Source organism: Triturus cristatus, chromosome 12 (genome assembly GCF_964204655.1).
Source record: "Triturus cristatus chromosome 12, aTriCri1.1, whole genome shotgun sequence".
NCBI lineage: Eukaryota > Metazoa > Chordata > Amphibia > Caudata > Salamandridae > Triturus > Triturus cristatus.
This window is the reverse complement of record NC_140595.1, coordinates 17,171,779-17,195,685: the sequence shown is the minus strand read 5'-3', so window position 1 is coordinate 17,195,685 and position 23,907 is coordinate 17,171,779. Positions and strand designations below refer to the sequence as shown.

Sequence of the window (23,907 nt, the reverse complement as noted above, 5' to 3'; positions counted from 1 at the left end):
ATGCTGTGCAGAACATCCTCGCTACTTCCTTTCTTTAACTTAAATTAACCTTAAAAATACGCTTGCCTGTTTATTGAACATCTTTTAAATGTTCGTGCTGAGTCGGGTCCAGTCCAGAGGGTCGCATGTAAAAGGTCAGAGGGCAGCATGCGGCCCCAGGGCCGTACTTTGAGTATCACTGCTATAGACCTTTCTCCCTAGAACTTCATTTTACACCTTCCGTATAGAGGCATTGGCACTTTCCATCTGTGGCCATGGACTCTCCTTCTTAGAACAAAATTACTCACCAGTAGTAGTTTAGTAGCTTGAAACATTTTCTGGATTCACATGCTGAACATTATTCCGCCAATTAGTGGTTGGGTCCGGAAAGTTTTTTGTTTTTCTTCTTTTTGTTGATGTTGTGGGAATTGTCGACCACCATTTTGTGGTAGGTCCATCATGTGTCACATCAGACAGCACCCCAGAAGTTCCTGTGCCTAGTCGCCATCCTCCAATTTATTTTTTCTTTCCCTTGCAGTCCTTTTTCTTTCCTCTTTTTCCTCCTTCCACCTGGTTGCTGCTTCTCCCATTTCTGGGGAGGTGGGTGGGTTGCATGTAAATCCAGAAAGTTCTTCAAGCTGCAAAACTACTCCTACTGTTAAGTAGCCATTTCGTTTTGCAGCATGAATACTTTTCTGGATTCACATGCTTTGCATTAGATTATGAAGTGTGTTGGAAGGCGGACCTCGGGGAGTCGGAGAGACCACCCAGAGGGGCCCCCACACTGTACGAAGTAGCCGAGCGCTGCAGAGAAGCCTCCTGGGAGATCCTTCTCCTATTATGTACTAGCACAGTAACACCACCACACAGGACTCAAGGAGGTTGTCTCAAGACGAGCAATTCTTTATCAGCACTTAAAGGTTACGGGATCAATATTTACACGAAAAGGGATCAAGGGATCCACAAAAGACTCAGTGTCTCTTTAGAAGGGAAGGGGTAGCGGGACAGTCTTTGGCAGGAGCTTGGTACGAGGGTACCTGGGGCCCAGTTCTTATCCTCAAGCTGGAGGGCCTCCGGACCTCGGAGGGGTCGAGCCGCGACGGCGTCAGCAGGGCTCTGGCGTTCAGTTCGTGGAGAGCCGCGACCAGGTCAGCTGGGCTCTCAAGATGGTTTCTGCTCAGCTCGAGCCGCGACGTCGTCAGCAGGGCTCCGAGGGAGGTTTCAGCGAGGTTGGGCCGCGACAGCGTCAGCAGGGCCCCGATGTTCCGGGGGGCTTCAAGGTTTCAGCAAGAAGGAGCCGCGACGCAGTCTGCAGGGCTCGTGGTGATTTCAAGCAAGAGTTCTTCTCCGTAGGGTCGGCCGCGATTCAATCAGCAGGGCTCTCGACTCCGGGATACAACTGCCGGTCTGTTGCGGGGTCGCCCCAGATATAGGCCTGGAGCCCTTTGAAGTCCGGACCCTTGCGCCCGGAGGGGCGGAGAGGCCCGGGTGGGAGCGGCCAGACGCCCAGCAGGAGAGGCGCCGGGCCCAGGAGAGATGGAGGCCGATCGCACCTCGGTGTGTGGGGACGGTTGGGGGTCCCATCGATACCGCCCTCCGCCAGGGCGATGAGGTGTTCACGTGATACCCCCTGGCCAGTTCTTGGTGCCTCAATGTCTGGGCCTCGCTGGGGCCCAGGCCGGGTTGAGCGGAGTCAGGTGGACTGGTGTGCAGGGTCACGTGGCAGGCAACAAAATGGTGGAGCCCCGAGGTGTATGCGACCTCGTGCGGCTCGAACGGGTGGCCCGTGGAGGCCAGGGCGGGGAACGGGCCCAACCCCAGGGAAGTCAGGACCACGCCACTAGGCCGGGTCCAACAAAGTGGTATCCCTTCCCATGGGTTGGTTGGGTTGAAATGTGGATGTGTTAGCAAACAGGTGTTGTAGTACCTTCTATCCCACCTATGTTTACTTGTTCATCTGAATGTCCACACAACAATGTTTGGGAAAGGTGGGTGGAGATTCACAGGTAGCTGCTCCCAAATTTCATCTATGGAGATGTTCGTTAACAAAGCCAGTGTAGCAGCTTTATTTCCTAGTCGAGTGTGCCCTGGGGTGCACGGGTAGGGTCTTTCCCGCCCTGGAGATGCAAGTTTGTATTGTTTCCTCCATCCATACTGTGACTGTTCCTTCGGTCACCGGTGATTCCTTGCTTGCTTTAGCAAAGGAGACAAATAATTGGTCCCACTTCCGAAACACCTTGGTTTCCTGCAGATAGTACATGAAAGCTCTCCACACACCCAGTGTGCGAAGGGCTCTTTAGGCTTTTGAAGAAAACTGGTAGCTGTATGTTTTGGTTGACATGAAACTGGGTCACCACCTTGGGTAGGAAATGTCGATTGATTCTAAGGACCTTGTCCTAGTGGATTTGTAGGTTTGGTTCCTGTAGCATCAATGCTTGTAGCTTGCTGACTTTGCATAGTGATGTGATTGAAATCAGAAAGGCGGTCTTTAGTGTGAGTGACTTTAGATCTGAATTGTGCATTGTCTCAAAGGGTTCGGTCACTGTGTTAGTAGGGTGTTCAAATTCCACAATGGTGTTGGAATCGATCTTAATGATGCAACTCTTAGAACCTTGCAAGAATCTCTTCACCACCGGGGATGTGGAGAAGCAGTTACATGATGTATCTCTGCTGTAGGCTACTATTGCTGCACGATGTACCTTTGGCGATGCGTAGGTTATCCCACTGTCTAACAGGAGAGTGAGGTATGTTACTACTGTTCTGTCCTTGTTTCCATTCTCCTGTTGGCTGTGCAACAAAGGATGCATCTGCTCTGTTTTTCTACATAGCATTTCCTTGCGCTTGGCTTTCTAACTTCCCTTAGAATTTCCATTGTACTGGGTGGAAGCTGTTGATGACCAAATTCTAGATACTCGAGGGCCATGCCGCTAGGCTGAACGGGGCTGGTTCTGGGTGGTACACTTTTCTGTCTTGCATTGTGTTAGACCTGGCTTGCTGGGCTGTGAGGCACTCAAGGGTTACTGCGCTCCAATCGCATCAACTAGAGTGTTCCCCGCTGGTGTCCTGGGGCCTCAGTACTAGTGGACCCAGATTGCATAACCAAGTCCTCCTCTCCAGCACTTGGCTCTCTCAGGGTAGCGAGACAGAGCAGTTCAAGTCTTACTCAAGGAGGTGAGGTTAAATCAATCAGGGGAATTGTAAGCGCGCTACTCACCCGTGAGGGTCTCAAGGCGCTAAAGGGGGTGGGTCCGCAGATCTGTTAGCCGAAGAGCCAGGTCTTGAGGGTCTTTCTGAAGGTGTTAAGGGAGGGGGCGCTTCTGATGTCTGCCGTTAGCTTGTTCCAGGTCTTCGCTGCGATGTGAGAGAAGGATCTTCCGCCTGCTCTGGCTCTGTGGATGCGCGGGGTTTCAGCCAGTGCGAGGTTGGAAGATCGGAGGTTCCTTTTGCGTATGTGGAAGTTGATTCTGTTGAGGAGGTATTTGGGTCTGTTGTTGTGTACAAATTTGTAGGCGTGAGTGAGGATTTTGAAGGTGAATTTTTTCCATAGGGAGCCAATGGAGTCTTCGTAGGTGTTGGCTGATATGTTCGTGCTTGGGGATGCCGAGGACGAGTCTGGCGGCGGTGTTCTGTATTGTCTAGAGTTTACAGAGTAGGGACTTGTTGATGTCGGCGTAGAGCGCGTTCCTATAGTCCAGTCTGCTGGCAATTAGTGCGTGGGTGACTGTCTTCCTTGACTCAGGGAGGATCCATTTGAAGGTCTTGCGGAGGCTGCAGAGGGTGCTGAAGCAGCTGGAGGTGACTGCGTTGACCTGTCGGTTCATGGTGAGTGATGAGTCGAGTAAGATGCCGAGATTCTTGGCGTGGAGGGGGTAGGTGCGCTTCCGAGGGGGTTCGGCCACCAGGTGAAGTCCCATGCTGAGGGGGTAGTTCCAAGGATGAGGACTTCTGTCTTCTCTGCGTTGAGCTTCAGGCAGCTGTTGGTCATCCAGGCTGCCACGTCTTGCATTCCTTTCTGGACACTGAGTTTGGCAGTTGTGGGGTCTTTGTTGAGGGAGAGGATGAGCTGGGTGTCGTTGGCGTAGAATACGATGTTGAGGCAGTGTTGTCATACGATGGCTGCGAGGGGGGCCATGTAGATGTTGAAGAGGGTCGAGCTCAGCGATGACCCCTGTGGGACTCTGCAGGTGAGTTTCATCGCATCGGAGCGGAAGGGTGGTAGTCTGATCCTTGGCTTCTTCCGGTGAGGAACGATCGGATCCAATCCAGGGCTGTTCCTTGTATGCCGGCGCCATGTAGTCTGGTGACTAGAATGCGGTGGGACACTGTATCGGGTTAGACATTCAGAATACAATGCACATCGTACTACCAGCTGATACAATCAATGTCCAGCCAGTGCTTTACTTTTTATAAAAGAGAAGTACTTTAATACACACAAGAGAATTATACTACACATAAAACTAGGATAACCAGTGAAAACTAGATGTCTACATCCCTCTGGGCCAGAGTTCTGACCCCCAAAATGGCGCCTTGACGTCAAGCACTATAAAATCACAATTAACATGAAAACACACAATTAGCATTGCATATTGCAGGCCAAGTTGCACAAGGTTGCTCTCATTCACTATCTTTGTTACCAATCTTTGGATTAAAAGGATATTGTTTCAACAAATGATGTTAAGTCAAACATTCTTGATCAGCCCGTAACCCCCACCCAAAGCAACAGAAGTACCCTTGGGTCCTGAGTGAGGACACTGCTCTAGTGGCATCAGGGTTCTGATCACAGGTGCCTGATGTCTTGGCACAGTTTACTGGAGTCCCACTAGTTCAGTAGCCACTGGCTAGCTGTAAGAGGGTAGTGGATGAACAGAGTGCCAGTTCACCCTGATACCCCAAAAAGAAAGGTGGGGGCCTGTTTCACTGGCGCCTATTCCCCAGCTACTGCTTGTACCGGCTCCCTCAATGTAGGGGAGGAGTTTAGGGAAATAGATCTCACCAAGCACAATCAAGCTTCCCCTTCTCTGGCTCCCTTGATTGTGGCAAGCATCCTTTCCACACGAGCTCCCATGATGTGCTGCAAGCTTCCTTTCCTCCTTGCACAGCTGTCTGCAATTTCCTTGTTCAAACCTCCAGTTCGTAAAACCTTACAGAAACAAATGGTCTTGGCACATTCCTTTGCAGCAGAATTCATCAGCCAAAGAAAAAACTTCCCCAAATTCCAGACGCAGTGAGCAAGTGTCTTATCTCTTGCCTTCCCACCGCGGGTCCTGTCTGGCTTCCATTGGACAGACATGGTGTGAGCTGCCTCTTCAGTCATAGACCAGTCTTGAACAACCGCTGACCACTCAGGCCAGTCTTTTATCACCTCTGATTGATAGGCTGATCCAATCAGAGGGTCTGCTACTTTAGCATCCTGATTAAACCTCCAATCACAAACCATTCATGGCATGTTCAATGCATGACCAAAGCATGCACAGATGACCTACTGTCTTTCCTGGTACCAGCCTGTGCTAGTCCTTAAAAGGGAGGGGGGGAAGGTCCTCTTATCAGAGTTAGTGCAGCTAAACCCAGATAAGAGCCGAGTGTCTACCCCAGCCCACTCCAAGGAAATGGGGAGGGGCACGGGAGCTGGGATGTTCAGCGAAACAGCTCGAATTCCACACCATGGCTCAACTCACCATTCTTCCCCAGTGCAACCACTGGCTCTCATACACACGTCAGGTAAACAAAGGAAACGGGACCCCAGGCAATGGATAGTCTGAACAGAATTGATCAGGAGGGTTGCTAGTGATTCACCCCTCCTGACTATAGATGTATTGCTGCCACCACTGTCAGTCTACGACAGCCTGGGTAGACAGGGCAGTAGCCACTCTCTAAAAAATAAGGGTGCACTAGGCATGCCTCCTCTACCTCAGAGCCAAGCTCTAGGGTCTCAATTCAGGTAAACAGGGAAACTCTCAGTAGACATGTATGATTGTCATGCTCACTGGTATAGGGATCTAGAAACCATACAGTAGCTTTTCAGTGACTTGCCTGGGGATTAGCATAAGGTAGGGGAAGCACGCTCTCCAGAATACCAGGTCAGCACGTCCCATTGTGGGGCTATGAGAATGAGCTTTGTCAGGTACCATTGGGATCAGGGCAATTGGAGGAAAGGTGCCCTCATCCTCCTGGATCTCTCCACCGCCTTCGACACAGTCTGCCACCACACACTAATCACGCGCCTCCAAGATGCAGGAATCTGGGAGAAGGCCTTGGACTGGACCACCTCCTTCCTCTCCGGTAGAACTCAGAGTCCGCCTCCCCCCGTTCCGGTCCGAGGCCTCCGAGATCATCTGCGGCGTCCCACAGGGATCCTCCCTCAGCCCGACGCTGTTCAACGTCTACATGGTACCACTAGCACGCATCGCCCAACAGCACGACCTCAACATAATCTCTTACGTCGACGACACGCAGCTGATCATCTCCCTCACCAAGGACCCTCTCACCGCCAAATCCAACCTCCACCAGGGAATGAAGGCCGTCACCGACTGGATGAAGGAAAGCCGACTTAAGCTGAACTCAGACAAGACGGAGATCCTCATCCTCTGGTCCAACCCCTCAGCATTGGATGACTCCTTGTGGCCCGCATCACTGGTGACCCCCCCTGGCCTCTACCGACCACGCACGCAACCTGGGAGTCATCCTCAACTCAAAACTCACCATGACCAAACAAGCCAACGCAGTCTCCTCCACCGGCTTCAACACGCTCCGCAAGATCTACAGATGGATCCCAACAAACATGAGGAAGACAGTCACCCAGGCCCTAGTCAGCAGCAGACATGCCCTCTACGCCGGAGCCTCGTCCAAGCTCATCAACAGACTACAAAGAATCCAGAACGCCTCTGCACGCCTGATCCTCGACGTCCCGCGCCGCAACCACATTACCCCCCACCTGAGGAACCTGCACTGGCTCCCCGTCGACAGAAGGATCTCCTTCAAGCTCCTGATCCACGCACACAAGGCACTCCACAAAACCAGCCCAGCCTATCTCAACAGTTGCCTCTCCTTCTACATACCCAACACGATGCTCCGCTGACCAAGCCCTGGCCGCGGTCCCACGCATCCGTAGAACCACCTCCGAAGGCAGGTCCTTCTCCCACCGCGCCACCAAGTCCTGGAACACCCTCCCCCTCTACCTACGACAAACTAAAGACCTGCTGACCTTCGGGTAAGTTGTGCGCTTTACAAATTAACTGATTGATTATTCAAATTTCCCTGACCAGTTTAGTGACAGGGTATTACCCTTTGATTGGTGGTGTGGAAACCTGGGAGATAAGTGCTGGCAGTCTGCATTTTGGGGGATTGAAAACAGGTCTATGCTTAGCCTGCCCAGACTTTGAAGATCTTTTCCAGTATATCCGGCTTCTCCCATTCGCGGGAGGTGCTGTCCAGCCTGCTCAGTCTATCGGCCTCTGTATTTTGTTTTCCTGGTAGGTGGACTCTTTAATGTGATCTGTCTTTGGCTCTCCCACCTCCATATCGATTGGGCTAGATTGGACCGGGTGAAGGATTTGGTTACCCACTGCTTGTTGCGATAGAACCTGGTTGTGGTGTTGTCCGTTTCAATCAGTACAGTCTGACCAGCTATGTGCCTGGAAAGCCTTCTGGGCTAGAAATACAGTGTTCATCTCCAGATAGTTGGTGTGTTTTATTGCATCTCTACTGTTCCAAAATCATTGCACCTTCAGATTGCCTGTGTACGCTCCCTAATCCTTGTGGGATGCGTCCATCATTATGGTCACAGTGGGAGCCGGGGTCTTGAATTGTCCTCCCTGTGTTCAAGTTTTTCGAATCCCACCATTGTATTTCCCCTTCTATCTTTGCTGTGACAACCACTAGATCCTCCCAGCAGCTTGTGGCCATTTGTTGCAGATCCGTTGCGGAATGGGGCACGTATGCAATCTTGCATGAGGTATGAGTGGGATGCATAGTACCAATGAGTTTAATGACAGTCCTCACGGTCAGAGACAGACCCTTCTGGTAAAGGGGAGTCTGATGTGCAATTGCCTGTGCTCTGCTCTGGACTGGACAGGATTGTGCAGTCCTGGAGTTTATGGTTGCTCCCAGGAACGCCTTTACTTGTTTAGGTTGTAGAAAAGATTTCTTGTGGTTTATTGCGACACTGCAGTGTCGCAATAACTGTTTGCATGCCTTTGTGGCATTTTTCTTTTGATTGTTCCTTCTCTAGCCAGTCGTCTAGGTAGGGGTTGACAATGCTTCCTAGTATTCTTAGGTGGGCTGCTACCGCCGCCAAGCAGTTTGTGAATACTCTTGGTGCTGACTTTATACCAGATGGTAGTACCTTGCATTGGTAATGCGCCTGTCTAGATCAATTCTCAGGTACTTTGAGTCATTGATATGTGTAGATAAACGTCCTTTATATCTAAGGTGGGCATATAATCATCTTCTCTTAGTGGCATTACTCCTTGCTGTATTGTTATCTTGAAGTGTTGTGTACGGATGAACTTGTTTAGAAATCGGAGGTTTAGGTTTGCTCCGAGTCCGATCTTGTTTTGGTACTACAAAGTAGGGGGGAGTAGATTTCATAGCTGGCTTCTTTTCAATGGCTCTCTTTTGTAAGAGCTCTCTGACCTCATTTCTAAGTTGTATGTTTTCTTGTCCCCTGAAGTTTTTTGTTTGGTGTGTGTGGGGGGGAGGGGGGGGGGATTAGTGGAAGTTTTGATTAATTCTATGCAGTATCAATTACATATGTTCAAAACCAATTGTTTGATGTAATTTTCCGCCATTTCTGGGGGAATCCCTTACACCTGCTCCCCCCAGAGTTGTTTTGTGGTGGGGTTAAACTCTACATGAGTTACTAGCCCGTTGGTCCTCCCCCTCTGGGAAGTTGGCCTATCCCCCTTGCTCTTCCTCGAAAGGGCAGTCTCGACGGATATTGCCACTGCTGGTATGTTTGAAGTGTAGCATTATGTTTGCTGCTTGGAGCTGCTGTTTCTGCCCAGATGTGAAGGGTCCCCTGCCTGTGTGCCTTCTGCTTGCAGTTCCTCCTCTCCTGCAGGAACGCCAGAAACCCTGAATTGAACTGCCCCCATAGCCATCTCGTTATTCTTCTTTAATTGTTGAAGGGTATCATACACTGCTTGACCGAACAGAGCGTCACCTGTGAACAGCATGCTGATTGAGACTTGTACCTGGTTTGGAGCCCGACAACCTGAGCCAGGTGTGTCTCCCTAGTGTTGTCCCCATGCACATCAGCCTGCTGGCAATACCTGCTGCATCCAGGGCAGACTTGAGGCAGGTATTGGCAGTGTTATTTTCTTAATGTATTACATCTTTGGCCGCCCCTCCTTGTGATATTCTTCTGGGAGGCGCTGCATGAGGCCCTCTATTTTGTCTCATTGCTGGGGACTTTAGCGGTCAAGAGAACGTTGGGAGTTAGCAATCCTCCAGTAGGATGCTGCTTTTCTCTCCATCTTCCTTCCCAAGTCAAACCTAGTCTTTAATTATCTGGCGGCAGTCCTGTGCACATGGGGGCTGTGTGTCTCTTCATAGCAGTTGCTACTATAATGGAGTCTGCTGGACCATTGACCTTTATGTATTTTGGATCCGGAGTAGAATTCTTATACTTCTTTTCCACTCTTGGTGTTACAGCCCTTGCAGTGGTCAGTTCACTCAGGGCCTTGGTCCAGGATGCTAGGGAGCAGGGGCAGATATAGATTTACCTTTTGTGAGGGCATTAATGTTGCATGCTTCTTCCTTTGCCTCCTCTAGTTGCACCCCATATGTCTCTGCAGCCCTCTTGATGAGGCTGTTGCAGGGTGATAGGTCACCTGGTAGAGACAGCATCAAAGGATAGGTTTCGACCCCCTCCTCAGGAGCCTCGGCATCAAGATCGAGCCTGGTCTTCTCGAACTGGCTCTGGTCATCGAATCCTTCAGGTTCTCGACCCCCTCAAGTGCATAGAACTACTACTGCTCCTCTTCTTGAGGCTCTGGGGTTTCCCAATTGGTTGTCCTCCGCTTCTGTGGCCATTAAAGGTCTTGTAGGGATGTGGAATTCTTTCTCCTGTTCCTTTGTTGTAAGGTGGCCATTTAAGCCTCAAGCCTTCTTTTCTTTTGCTCAACTCAGAGCGCTTTTTGTTCAGCATCCAGAGTAGCTGTTGGTCTCTTTTTGGATGTCGACAGATCTCCCTGGCCATGTCCTTCTCTTGCACTCCCTCTCAAGCAGATGGCTGCATCAAGGTTTTCAACAGTCTTGCCCCATCAGTATCCTTTAGTCGGGATCCGTGTGGCCCTCTAGGTTTTTGCAGACCTTGGGTCAACGAATGTTTCGATACAGAGGCCACCTTTGAAGACTTGGTGTCCGAGGACTTAATGCCCGTGCCTTTCAGCAGTTTAGTTACTTTTTTTTTTCTTTTCAGCATCTTTTGCCACCTCTCGACACTTGCTTCTTTTCGGCATCGACTGCATAGTTTGACGTCTGACTTCTCTACTTTGACTGTTTCAGCCTCCTCCACATTCTCCTCGCTGGATCAGTCTAGGTTTTTGAGCGATTCCTGTGTCTTCCGAGTGCTGGCCATGGTGTAGTACTCTAGCTTCTGCCAACGTCGTGTCTCGAGTGTCTTTGGTACAAACTCTAACAGGACTGTCTTTGTGGTCCTTCGGGAGACAAACATTGCAAACTTCGTGGGGGTCTCTTTGTGCAAATTTGTGATGACAGTTGGGGCATGTAGGATCTGCACTTATGTTGCCCTCCCCTTTTTTTCTGATGTTCACACTGGTTTCTGACTATAGTCTGGCTGGGTCCCTGCTAATCAGGGCCCCAGCCTCTCTGTTCTCTCTAAACAACTTGAAGTGCATATTAGATGCACTAGTGATTGGTTACTGTGGTACCTTATGCGACCCTAGTATATGGTACCAAGGTCATAGGTACTTCACAGGCCTACCAGGGGCTGAAGCATGTATAATGCCACCCCTGGGAAGCAGACTAAATCTGACACCACAGGCCTGCTACTGCTCCCTGGGTGAGGTAGTGTTACCACTCCTCAAGGATGTATAGATTCCCTATATCTCACCTTACACACACATATAAACCTATCAGTCACCCCTAAGGCAGGCCCTAACAATCCTGAGGGCAGTGTGCTTGATTTCCATGTGAGGGGGTGCCCCTGCCTGAGCAGGGCCCCTCTGCAGCTCAGAGTCCATTCTCTGTAGCGGTTTGTGGATGCGGTTAAACCATATACTCTTAAGTGCATTATAACCTAGCGGTAAATGCTAACTTTGGCTGCATCAAAACATGTCGTGTTTGGTGTCAAACAACTTGGAATGATACCCCACACCAGTTACTGGTGTGGGAGTATGATCCCACCCTTCTAGAGGAATAGACATGTACCCACTGTGGAAACACAGTAGAATCCTGAAGAGCCCTGGCATCACAAAATGGATGACACCAGTCACAGACACTGGGCTGCCCTCCTGCTGATGACCGAAAGTCGCAGTGGAGGAGGCCCAACAATAGGCATCCTGTCACAGGGAGGTGTAACCACCTTCCAGACAGGGTTTAGTGTATTGGGGCTGGGTGGGTGCACTCCTAGAGTGCTTTGAAGTCCTGTACTGGGTGGGGGGGGGGGGGGGGGCTTGGGAGCAGTAGGCTCCTCTGTGCATATGCCAGCTCAAACCGGTTCAGGGGCTACCAGCCCCTGCTCTGGCGCTAAACTGGACAAAGGGAAGTGGGTGTAGCCACCCACTCCCCTGACCCTTCCTTAGGAGTGGTCATAGAGCTAGTCCCTCCCTTCCTTGTAGTATAAGTTAGGGAACCCTTGCCATGGCAAACTAGATATCCCTGGACGATGCTCTGAAGAAGAATCCTGGACCTTCGACGTTCCACTACCTTTGGAAGACTGAAGAATCTCCCTTGGAGTCAAGGAGTGACTCCCCTGCTTGGAAGGCACCAAAACTTTGCATAAACGGTCGCAAACTTTCCCACTCCCGGAGTCCGAAGTCCCTGCAGCCCCGGAAGTGGATTTCCTGACTTCGACGACCATTGTGAGTCCCCAGCGAAGCGGAGGCAAGTGGACCCCACGAGTGACGAGGAACAGCAATACCCAGGTACCGTGCACTATTGTCGAGTGCAACCCCTTCATGACTTGACGAACTTGTGCTTTGGACCACGTGTGGCCCAAGCCTCCAGCAGGATTTCCTCTGAAAATCAGAGGCCTACCTCGTCCCGAGTGACCGTGGGCTCCTGGTGAGTGATTCATCCCGAGGCATCTTCGCGATCCCTTGTCGGTTGGCTTGTGGGTCTCCTGAAGACTTTTCTACAGAACCAAAGGGCTCCCCTGGTTGCTCCAGGCCTGCCCTAACTTAGCTTGCTGGGCGAGTCCCTCAGACCTTGCTGGTCGGCACCGCTGACTTTCTTCACTTTCCATGAGACTTGCTGTTGCCAAGGCTTGTTGGCTCCAATCCGGTTGCCGACACCTCAGTAAGCTGCGGACTTCGTGGGACACTCCGAATCCAGCTCCTGGTCGTCGTCGACGCCTCATGGACCTCATGTCTGAAGAGTCAAGACACAAGTGATCACCTGAAATCACCAGACTATTGTGGGCATCCAGCTTCCTGGCCCCGGGTCACTGGCAAGTGACTTTGAACACTGTCTCCTCAGCTTTCAGGTCTTCTTTCTTCAGAATCCAGCCTTGGATTCCACCGGACACTTCTCCTGTCTTCACAAGCAGCAAGTCTTCTTTGGCTCCCATTGAAAACGACGCCGTGACCCGACATCAAAAGACACCTATGCACCAAACTTCCCTGGGTGAGGTAACTTGAGTATTCCGGTGCTCCTGTGTGTTGGCTCTAGAACTACTTACCCTGTAAGTTACTTGCTTGTAGACTCTCCCGAAGTATCCTAAAACTTTAAAATTCCAACCGCGACTTGCTCCATTGAAGTCTATTGCGATCCACAGCTGTGTTCTCACACTGCATGCGTCTCCCATGGGTACTTTACTTACCTGCCTTGGGTGGATTAGTGAGGGCCCCAGCACTTCTGAAGACCTTAGGCCTTCTCAAGTCGTTCTTCTTATACCTCTTTTAGTATATGGTCTGGTACGCCCCTAGGGCCCCAGCCTTATAAGTGCTTAATTTGTTGATTTGTGCATATGTCCTTGACTTCTAATCTCATAAAGAGATTAGTAGAGTGTGTCTAGTAATAAAAAAAAAAGTGTGTGTGTGTGTGTGTGTGTGTGTGTGTGTGTGTGTGTGTGTGTGTGTGTGTGTGTGGTGTCCTTTCATTTAGTGGTTCAAAAGATTATAAGGTAAAACAAGCTGCTTTACATTCCTCTGAGACTTAGCCTGAAGGCTGCTCTCCACAGCTACCACTAGGATAGCTTTCTTTAAAACGTTGTCTTAAACCCATCTACCATAAGAGTCGAATTGTACTGGTGCAAGGTGGCGACTAACTAGTGAGCAGCATATACCAAGCCAACTTCTCACAGGGCAGAACTTGACTGTTTTCTGCCTCTACCCTCTTCATTCTCCAACCACGTGGTTTGAACCAGCGGAGTCATCATACGGGATCGAAAAGGCTCCTCTTCTCCATTAAGCACAGGAACTTCCAGGACGCTGCCGGACATCACACAGGCGATGGATGAACCTACCTTCTCCATTTAAAGTTCTGGCAGAAACATTAAGTTTAATGGTACAAGTGACCTAAAGCTCCTGATCAGAGCTTCATGCGATTATGATGTCTTACTCACAGATTGTTAGTCTCCACTGGAGCAACGGAGACCACCCAAAGTGACTATTTATTCTTTTAAATCGTAGTTGACTACCGTCAGCATTACCAGACCACAAACTCATTTAGTGGCAGGTGAAAACCCTACTTCATCTGGCTCCTCACAGTGCTCATAAGAGGCCAGAGACTTCCATTGGTAGGTCATGCTCTGCATCCGATGACCATGGGAAACCAGTGCTTTCGACAGCCGGTGTCAGTGCATCACTTCTTCAGCAACTAACCCTATGAACAGCCCATATGCACAACATTTTTATGGTCTGGCTTGACAGCACAACTGTGGCCAGACAATTATGTGAGCATTACTAGGGAGGGGCTTTGCCTCCACCCGCATGTTGGGAGCCAGAAGTACATTTTGATTGGGCAGAAGTAGTTTGCTACCACAAACAAGTGCTTGATCTCCACACAGCTGTAATAATTTTGTTTATTTATCCAACTGCCTGAGCTTGAACTTTTCAGTGGCACACATTATTTGTAATGCTATTAAAGTGTCTTGAATAACTAGACATTTTATAGTGTTTTTTCCAGCAGCAGCACAGATGGAAGGAGGGCAGTCATTAACCTACATGGATTTTTAGGCCTGGCTTGACAGTGCAACTGTCTTCTGATCGGTTAATCTACACCAATATTATTCTACAATTCTATGCTTCTACACAAATACATATCCATTCCCAGGCATCTAGTAATGCTTCATATTAACATGCAATATTCATTTAAATCCAGACCTACTGGCATTGCCAATGCTTGTTTTTAACTGATGCTTGAGCATGTGCTCTCCCCTTGCTTCTTAGAAAGCATCTACAAAGGCAGCACTGGCGGCTCCTTCGCTAAGGCGGAGGGCGTCACCTCACTGCTCTGGAAGCAGTTTCAAAAGGAAAACTAAAATGATAATAACTAATGTTATGATCATTTTAGTTTTCCTTCCTGCTTAGGTGCCGGTGGGGCTGGGCTGGCCAGAGCAGGGGCCAGGGAGGGGAGTGCTAGACACTCTAAAGTGCACAGGACGATTTGGCCGGCCCTCTTGGGCCAGCCAAACAGTCCTGCGCACTTGGCATTTTCCCCACCAGGCTGCATTACACAGCCTGGTAGAGAACATGCACAGCATCCCTGTGCCCATCTGAGCACCGAACCACGGCTCAGACCAATCAAAACACAGCATTGCAGCGTTGTGATTGGCCAGGAGCTTCTGGGAGGCTGTTTGCTTCCTGTTGCAGTGCGGCGAAGACATCGGACGAGGCGGCGGCCAGCAGCACCCAGGCAAGTCTTTATTTTATATCCCCCCCCCCGTGCAACCCCTCTCCCCTGTTCAATAGCGGGTGCTACTGAAAGAGATGCTTCTATGAGCATCAGCTGCTGGCAGAGCTCAGTTTATCCTGACCTGCAATTCTTACCACCCATGTCCCCAAGAACACAGCCTGCAGCATGGAACCCGTCGTGTGCCCACTGCAAAATAAACAGCAGCCCTGGCAAAGCCAATAGGTCATACCTTTTGGTGTTGATAATGCTGTTCAGCATATGCGAAAACAAAATATCTACACATGTGTGCATCATGATGCATACACATGTAAGAGTCATGATGCTATGGCTGCCAAGCGAGATTGTATAGACACATTACCATGAAGCGGACACCATTATTTTACCCATCCAGGATAGCGAATGCCAATCTTCAAGCAGCAAATCAAAATAAATGTGTGCTCAAAAATGCATCTTTACAGAAGGAGCAAAATCATTAGCACGAAAATTTAACAAAATAAAACCTAGGATAAAATCTTTCAGGGAAATTAATTCTTCATATGCATTAGCTTGATATTTCCCTTAGCAAACTTGCAAATAAATCTCTCCTTTGTCTAAACTACAGCACGCATCATTTTCACAAACATCAAAAAACAATACTGGAGTCCAGGGGCATCATCCTTCACACCTCTTTATTGAAAAGACAAGCAGAGTTTCCAAGCTGTACTCGTCCCAGTAACCTTCAAATCTTTTTATACATTTTTTTTTGCTGTTGCTGCTTTTAGTATAGATTAAAGACAAGTAAATGAAACAGGATCCTCTACGTGACTATGTACAAACACAAGTAGCTGGAAAGACACTAGGTTACGGAAATAAAACCTCTGATGAGAGAAAGCTACAGTATCATTTGGGGCGCTCGCTCCCCAGCAGAGATCTCCCACCCACTCTTAATACAAGATTGATTGGTGATGATCCATGTGGGCACCATGAGAGATCACAGAAGAGGGCGGGTTCATATTAGCTCAGCACCCTTGATCAGAGGCATGCATGGTGGAGGTCTGCACAGTGGCTTCGAAATACTTGAAAGACCCGATTCTTGAGCCAGCATAGGGATCGCTTACAGTCAGCTACATGCATCTCAAACACGCATTCGCCCACACCAACACGCACTGTCCACTCTGGTAGTGGTGCTGTGTGCATCAACTGCTCTCCAAGTGGTCAAGGACTGGCCTAAGGTACATTATTGGACCCTGAAAATGGACAGCGGACACTGGGGCCCAGGTGTGGCACAGAGTGCCACATGCCACGCGGGGGCGGGACAAACGCTGTGGAGTGCACACTCTGTACCTGTTGAGATTTCTCCAGGTCTGGTGGCTTTTGGGGCAGACTGCTGCTGGGCTGGACTGTCAGTTACAATAATTACAGCAGCTGCACCTGGGATTGGCCAAAGTGATACTGCGTCTTCAGTTGCAATCTCTCCTCCCTCTATGCGCCCCATTAATCAGATTTATCGCCCTCATCGTCCGGGTGAGCATCGCCGTCATGGCCGTTCTTGTCCTCCTTAGTCAGGTGGCCCTGCGAGCCCAGGGCAGAGAGGGAGAGGAGCCCGGTGCTGCTGCTGACCGGCAGCGATGCAGCCTGCAGCCCGACAGGTAGCGGGGTCAGGGGCAGGGCCAGAGCCTGGAGCTGCGAGAGTTGGTGAGCCTGAAGCTGCTGCTGTAGAGAAGACAAGGAGGAGAGAAGGAGGAGAGAAAACAAGATTTGTCATTTGGAAAAAGTGGGTCACATCCCATAGCGAGTGCATTCCAGAAGGGCACGTTATGATTTACCCCGAGTCGGTCTATACCGTTCAATGCGCAATGAGCAGACATGGTACTTTTCCTGAGAGTCAGAGGGAGCATGCTGCAGGAGGTCTTCCTATTTTTCTACTCAACTAGAACACCAAGTACTTGGGGTCAAATCAAAGTAAATATGCTTAGAGTAGCATGCAGTAGTCCAGTATAGCCCACTCCCTCCATGGCCTACGTCACACACCCTATAATGGACCAAACATGCTCAGGACACTGCCTGCAGCAGATGCTACACACTTCCCAGAGAAGAGTCACTAAAGTAGTGTATCAGTGGAAGCTGAGCAAGGGTAGCTGACAGCAGCGACACCTACTGCCACAGTAAAGATCCTATGGGTGATGAAGAGCACACACAGATATGCAAGCAATAGTCGGTGGTCGAAAGGCGCGACAACACAACATTGGCAAAGGTACAGGAGCAGACAGCACGTTTAAAACTGTGGCACCTAGTCTCAATTCACAAGAAGCCACTGCTAGGGACCCTTCTCTCTACTTTCCAAACAGAGGCCTTGTAGGTGGTTTCCTATCAAGAGCGGACTCAAGTTCAAAGCCATGATCCTCTGCAGAAGGGGTTGCGACGACTTAAGAAGCAGGATGGCGCATACAAGACAGACACAGAATCCACATTATCTCAATAACGCTGCAGCACAATCTCTGCACAGAACACCCTGGAGGTAGGACTATACTATTCCCAAACAACTACATGGTATCTTGTTTCGCAAAGTTGAGAACAAAGTTCGCTTACAGGTTCCTTGCCATCTCCGCTCCCGCCAAATGCCCACAGAACAGAGAAACCAACACTAAGGGGGTTGTTTTGAGTCAGGCAGATGTCCCATCTGGCCTATTGAGCATGTATCCCCAAGAAAACTCCATAGGACGGCCAAGATCGCTGCCAATTTTTAGGACATGTCCAGCATCCGTCTAAACTCTAGAAACCCCCATTTGCTTTCAGTTTTTTCACCAATAAACAACCAGAAAAAGTGTTCTTGGGGTTATAAGCCACTGTTGATCTTCCCAAGTGAGCAATCTTTGATAGGGCAGTGTGTTCTCAAACTCGTGCTTCCCAAGCGTGTCCTATTCTCAATTATTCAACCCTTTCTGCCTCAGCACTTTCCGCATGGATCCTCTAATCACACAAGGCCTACAATTATCTTGGAAACTGCTCCTAACCTTTGTATTCCAGGCCCACAATCATTATTACATAGGAAGACATTAATCAAAACATGCCCATTCTTGAGAACTACCACTGGTCAGGTTCAATACTGTATCAAGGACATTAGTGCGGACACCAACCATAAAGAGACCGCATCATTCAGTCTACACCTGGTGCTACCAGGGTGAGGTCACCAAAATAAGGGGTTGCTAGAATGTCCCTTGCTCACATCACTGGGAATCATTGTGACCTCGGGCCACATAATGGCTGGATCACAGATTACAGACACTGGCATGTCTTATCTCCCTCAACATCTGTTCCACTGACTAACGCTCACATTGTGTACATCACCAACAGCTGGAGGACAACTACTGAGGAACAATATCTTCATTCTAAAGAAGAAGAAAAAAGAGAAAGATTCACTGGAACTGAAACTCAGGAGGGGCAGCATAAAAATAAATATGAAGCCAAGGAGGTACCGAAATAACCCAGAAAAAAAAATAATCACCAAACTAGTTCAGAATAAGGAGAGAAAGTCCCTCTTTAACAGCAGCAGGACTTGGACAACAAGAAGCTTCACACTGCAAACCATCCTTTCCTTATTTTAGCTGGTTTACAACTCTCAATCGGAGGAATTAAAAGTGTAACGTCCATTATATATGCCATTACCACCCTGTGCTGAGCAGGAGCACAGAAATCCACCAATACAGTACTACAGATGAGCCATGAGTGATCAACCATACTCTAGTCATTTCAAGGACACTTGCCAGCTGCACACCACGTCCATAGCAAGGATTGCCCAAAAAACATTTTTCTAAAAACCGTCTCCCTTCCCCTTTTCGCCAAACTTTGGGAGGACGGGGGCCCTACAAGGGAGAACTCTTCCTACCTGACAAGACAGCACACTGAAGTAGGAGCTGGACTCAAGGTGACGAAAGAAGCACTGGGTCTAGAGTGAAGTGTGAATGCAGATGCAGAACGCAACTCAATCATGGGACCCCATGTGGAGAGTCGCAAGCCTGCGGCAGGCTGCAGTTTACCAGCTTGGCCATAGACTCACCATCTGGGGCTAGGCCATTAAACATGGCAACACATGCAAACCTTTAAAGCCTATAACAAGTAAACGGCTATTGAGGCTGGATGAAGAGGTAACCCAGCAGCTGCACCACTAATTTGGCTTTCTTACAAATACTCCTCAAAAAACAAAACATCTGAGCTCTTCTCTTCTGGTACCAAGCCAGTTCTGCTCTTAGGATTTATTTTCCCCCCAAACACAGATAAGGCTGTATGGACTCACTACCTCTTCGTTTTTCAGCGCACCCATCGCTACTGGCACCCTCCACTTCGGGCCCTTCTATCCACATTAGTCTATACTTCCAGCTAGCATGACAAGCAGTGACCAGGTACACACTCTTCCACACATCCTGCACCGTCAGTTCATAACTGCTCCAACCTCAGGTCTTTAGCCAATCAGTTTTTGGCACAACTGTGATGGAGGGTACTGCTAAGTATAGTGGAAAAGACCCGGCGCCCATACATCAACGAGCCAGAGGAGTACAAGCCATTTGGAGCTCTTGGCAGGATATCCGCGAGAAAACAGGTAGTGCCCAGCAGCACCTGCAATCAAACACAGGGCTTCCATCACCAATGAAGGTAGAAAGCAGACTCACATAAGCATGCTTGCCAGGAGAGCAAAGCAGTCACATTCTTTCACCACCATGAAGGGTAAGAGAAAGGCATCGCCAGAAAAAGTTAGCTTAAATTCTCTGAAGCAAAGTAGACCCAGATATAGAGTAGTCACAGTCACTGCGCCCCAGTATCTCAATTACCACAGACAGCACCAGCCACAGTCACTGCACTCCGGCTTCTCAATTACCACCGACAGCACCAGTAGCGGTCCCTGCCCTCAGGCATCTTATCTACCACCGACAGCACCAGTCGCAGTCCCTGCCCTCTGGCATCTCAATTACCATAGACAGCACCAGCCGTGGTCACTGCCATCCAGCATCTAATCTACCATCGACAACACCAGCTGCGGTCACTGCCCTCCGGCATCTCAATTACCACCGTTAGCCGCTATATTTGCCCTCCGGCATCTCAATTACCACCAACAGCACCAGCCACTATCACTGCCCTTCGGCATTTCTATTACCACCGACAGCACCAGCTGCAGTCCCTGGCCTCCAGCATGTCAATTACCACCGACAGCACCAGCCGCAGTCACTGTGCTTGCTCCAGCATCTCATTTACCACAGACAGCACCAGCCGCAGTCACTGCCCTCGGGCAGCTCATCTACCACCAACACCACCAGCCGCAGTCACTGCCCTCCAGCAGCTCAATACCAACAGACCGCACCTGCCAGAGTCACTGCGCTCCAGCATCTCAATTACCATCGACAGCACCAGCTGCAGTCACTGCCGTCCGGCATCTCATCTACCATCAAAGGCACCAGGCGCGGTCACTGTGCTCCAGCATCTCATTTACCACCAACAGCACCAGCCATAGTCACTGCTGTCCAGCATCTCATTTACCACCAACAGCACCAGCCATAGTCACTGCTGTCCAGCATCTCATTTACCACCAACAGCACCAGTCACAGTCACTGCTGTCCAGCATCTCATTTACCACCAACAGCACCAGCCATAGTCACTGCTGTCCAGCATCACATTTACCACCAACAGCACCAGCCGCGGTCACTGCGCTCCAGCATCTCAATTACCACCGACAGCAACATTTTTTAAATCATACTACCAGAAACAGGGAATTAAAAGGCTATGAAACACCCTAAAACACCGAGGCCCCAAAAGTATTTTTAAGCTGTAAAATATACTAAAAGGCGGTGTAAATGAACAGTTTTGGGGAAGCAACTTTATAGATTTTGTTTTAAATTTAGAGACAACGTCCTATATTTTTTACAATGGAGGAAATCTTCTGTTAAAGAGGACCATTAAAGTCAAACACACTAAAGGAAAATAATGCAGGATTAACAGGCTCGCCCAGCTGGAAACATATCCAAAGAGCAACATACTCGCAGAACGGACAGAATTAGGTCTGGGAGAAATTTTAATTGACTGGAGTAATTTCTCATTACTTATGTGATGCAAAATTACTGAAAATTATGCGATCATGCCCAGTCGCACAGGACAGAGGGCGAGCAGCAGCTGCTGTTTGTGTCCTGTTGCATTTATTGCCATTTTCTTATCACAAAATGTATCCTCTGGTCTATTTGGATGTGAAGGTGCATTTGGAGATAAGAAAATTGCACTACTGCAGAGTTACATTCTTTGCGCAATTCAACGTGATCTCATAATTTTCTTCTAATTTCATGAAAGGACTACAGCAAATTGTGCGAGTTAGCCCACCCTAGCTTTAATGACCAGTTGGATTCACTGCAGCTGGACGCAGCACCAAGAGGGCATTGGAGACAGCGCAATATCGTTTTTAAAACCTTAAAATAATGGTTAGACCCCTGATATACATCAGACGGAGGCACGCTGGACACTGAGCAAGAATGTGTGGACATTCCACAAGTAACAGATGGAAGATGAACTCTTATCCAAGGCCAAGGCTATTGAACTAGCAAAAGTAATATTTCAACGAAATACTCCTCAGTGCAGCCAAGACGCAGGAAAACCTCGGTTGTGCTTCTATGGATTGAAGAGCTTTGTCCTTCAGTCTGTCTAGTCCGTTTGCCTGGCTTGGACACTGCTCCAAGCCGAACAACTTGACCAAAACTCAGGCAATGTGACCGCTCGTGAAAACTCTACACAGAGGACACCTGGCTACAACGAGATCAGGAGTTGCATTTGGGCTGGGCAGCCGATGAGGGATCAGGAGTCAGACCACGGGACTGCATTTTGGATCAGCATCATAGATAGGGGTAGACACAAGATACTTCAGACCAGAACAAAGCAAAAGCTCTTTCAGGGGGAAGGCCAGATACTTTAAGAGAAAAATAAATAGTTTTTCTTTATAGGGTCGTACAAGTGTTGGAAGTTATTAGTTTATGCAAGGCAAATGAAACCGCCAGTAATGTTTAACGAATGCTTTTAAACAGTGTGCATGTGCCAGTAGGTATGTGAGGTCTTACTAGTAGAAGGAAGGACAGGATACATTGATAGGTACATTACTGAACAGAAAACGAGACCTTTGCGTCGTGCACCAAGGGTTCAATGGGAGACGTTACTAAGGTATGTGCAGAAAGAGGTCATTTCTAAAATACCCCCTGAATGGTAGGAGCATGGTTTCATCTTTAGGGCAGTGGAAATTACTTCCTGAACGCTTCTGTAGCAACAGAGAAAGTTGGGATCAGAGCTACAGGAGGTTCTGAATCTGGGCATTTCCAGGTTCAAGGAAGTTTTGATCCAAAACCTTCTTGATCACCTGAGAATCGTCAGAATGGCGAGCAGGGTGAGTCAAGACGAACGGCTTTAAAAGTGAGACCACGGATCTCGATTTTGCAGCTTCTAGAGAAAGCCCATGTAGTTCCTTCAGAATTAACAATTAGTTAACATTAGTCAAGATTTTATAAGCTACACTGTTTCTAATTTGTAAAATATGGACATTAAAAATGCAAGTTTCTGAACTGTGAAACATGCTGATCCGTTGTAAATATTCTCTTACCAGATAATGCAGTAAACAAAGAATGAATAGTGTAATAGTTCTTGCAGCTTCTAAGAGCTATACATTTAAGGGCTAATTATTACCAATTAAACAGAAACTAATTCATCGTCTCAGATGTACACAGCTGGCAAAGCTGGAACATGAACTCTGAATCTGCAGGTCATACAGAGTCAGCAGTGAACACAAACTTCCCTTAGCCGCCTTGGCTGCATGTAGTTGGAGCTGGTCTCCTAAAAGACTTTTAATGGACTCATCAGCAGATAACTGGGAAGAACTAAACCGGGGTTGGAGCGTAATCAGTACTTAGCTAGCCAACATCTGATGCGTTTCCCCATACTCCGAAGTTTTCCTGCCAGAGAATAATCATACCCAATATGGTTCGAGAAATGTTTACATGAAATGAAAAAATATATCGTTTTCAGAGTCTCCAGGTAACCAAATGAAAAAAATACACAAAAATAAAAAGATTTAGAAACCTTGAGGGCTAAATATGCACACCGACTGGCCATATCTTTGCTGTAATTCGTTGGCCTAGGGTACTGTGTTGCCCCTTCAGAATGCAAAAAGTGCATTTGTCCTACCACTACTCAAACTCCGTGCAGACTAACAAAATGTATCTACAGCGATGAAGCCACTGTTCAAACTCTACAGAGAATTGCACCAGAAGACAATATTCTGGACATTATGTAGATGAGAAATCCTTTGAAAAAAAGCCTTTCAAATTCACATCAACAATTCTAAAAAGTACTTTCTTTCCGCATTTAAAATATACACAAATGGAAAGAAAAATAAATTACACAAAGAACAGGCACCCAGCAAAAATAACTTTACGTACTCTGACAAAGTACATTTTTCCGATCACTGGAAGAGGCAATATGAGTTTAAGCAGCCTTTCACCTCCAAGTTATTAACCAGAATCTTCTGCAAAAGATTTTTATGAAGCTGAAAGCAGTCCTGAGCAAGTCTGCAATTTGGACTTCAAGTTCAAATAAGGGATTTCTTTTTTTCAAATAAGGACTTTTTGGCACAGATGGTGCACCACGTCATTGGGAGCACAATGTGGGATCGCAGACAATTCAAGCTCAGGACATCGCGGCCAACATTTATGTGGAACTCGTACAATTTTTGGCTTCTGGTGCTTTTTACAGCGGATTCATGTTTCGTTGCCCCTGAGGAGGAACTATGGGGGGGAAGTAAACAGATTAACTTGGACAACTGTGCCAGGTTTATCTGGAAACTGCAACACTGACATAAAAAGCTTGAGTTTTGATGTACAAGTCAGTAGCAGT

At 48.5% G+C, this 23,907-nt stretch overlaps 1 protein-coding gene across 4 annotated transcripts in view; it reads right to left on the bottom strand.

Moving 5' to 3' along the window:
- Positions 1 to 15,667: 15,667 nt before the first annotated feature.
- The window catches only part of TLE5 (TLE family member 5, transcriptional modulator), a 33,379-nt gene continuing 25,139 nt past the window's right edge, over positions 15,668 to 23,907 (bottom strand). For 2 of the 4 annotated variants that reach the window (XM_085638838.1, XM_085638840.1), the window contains one exon: positions 15,668 to 16,710. In XM_085638838.1, the coding sequence (XP_085494964.1) occupies positions 16,492 to 16,710 (219 nt within the window). In that variant the 3' untranslated portion in view covers positions 15,668 to 16,491. The remainder of the gene's footprint in view (positions 16,711 to 23,907) is intronic. The other 2 variants (XM_085638839.1, XM_085638841.1) reach the window with 1 other exon arrangement.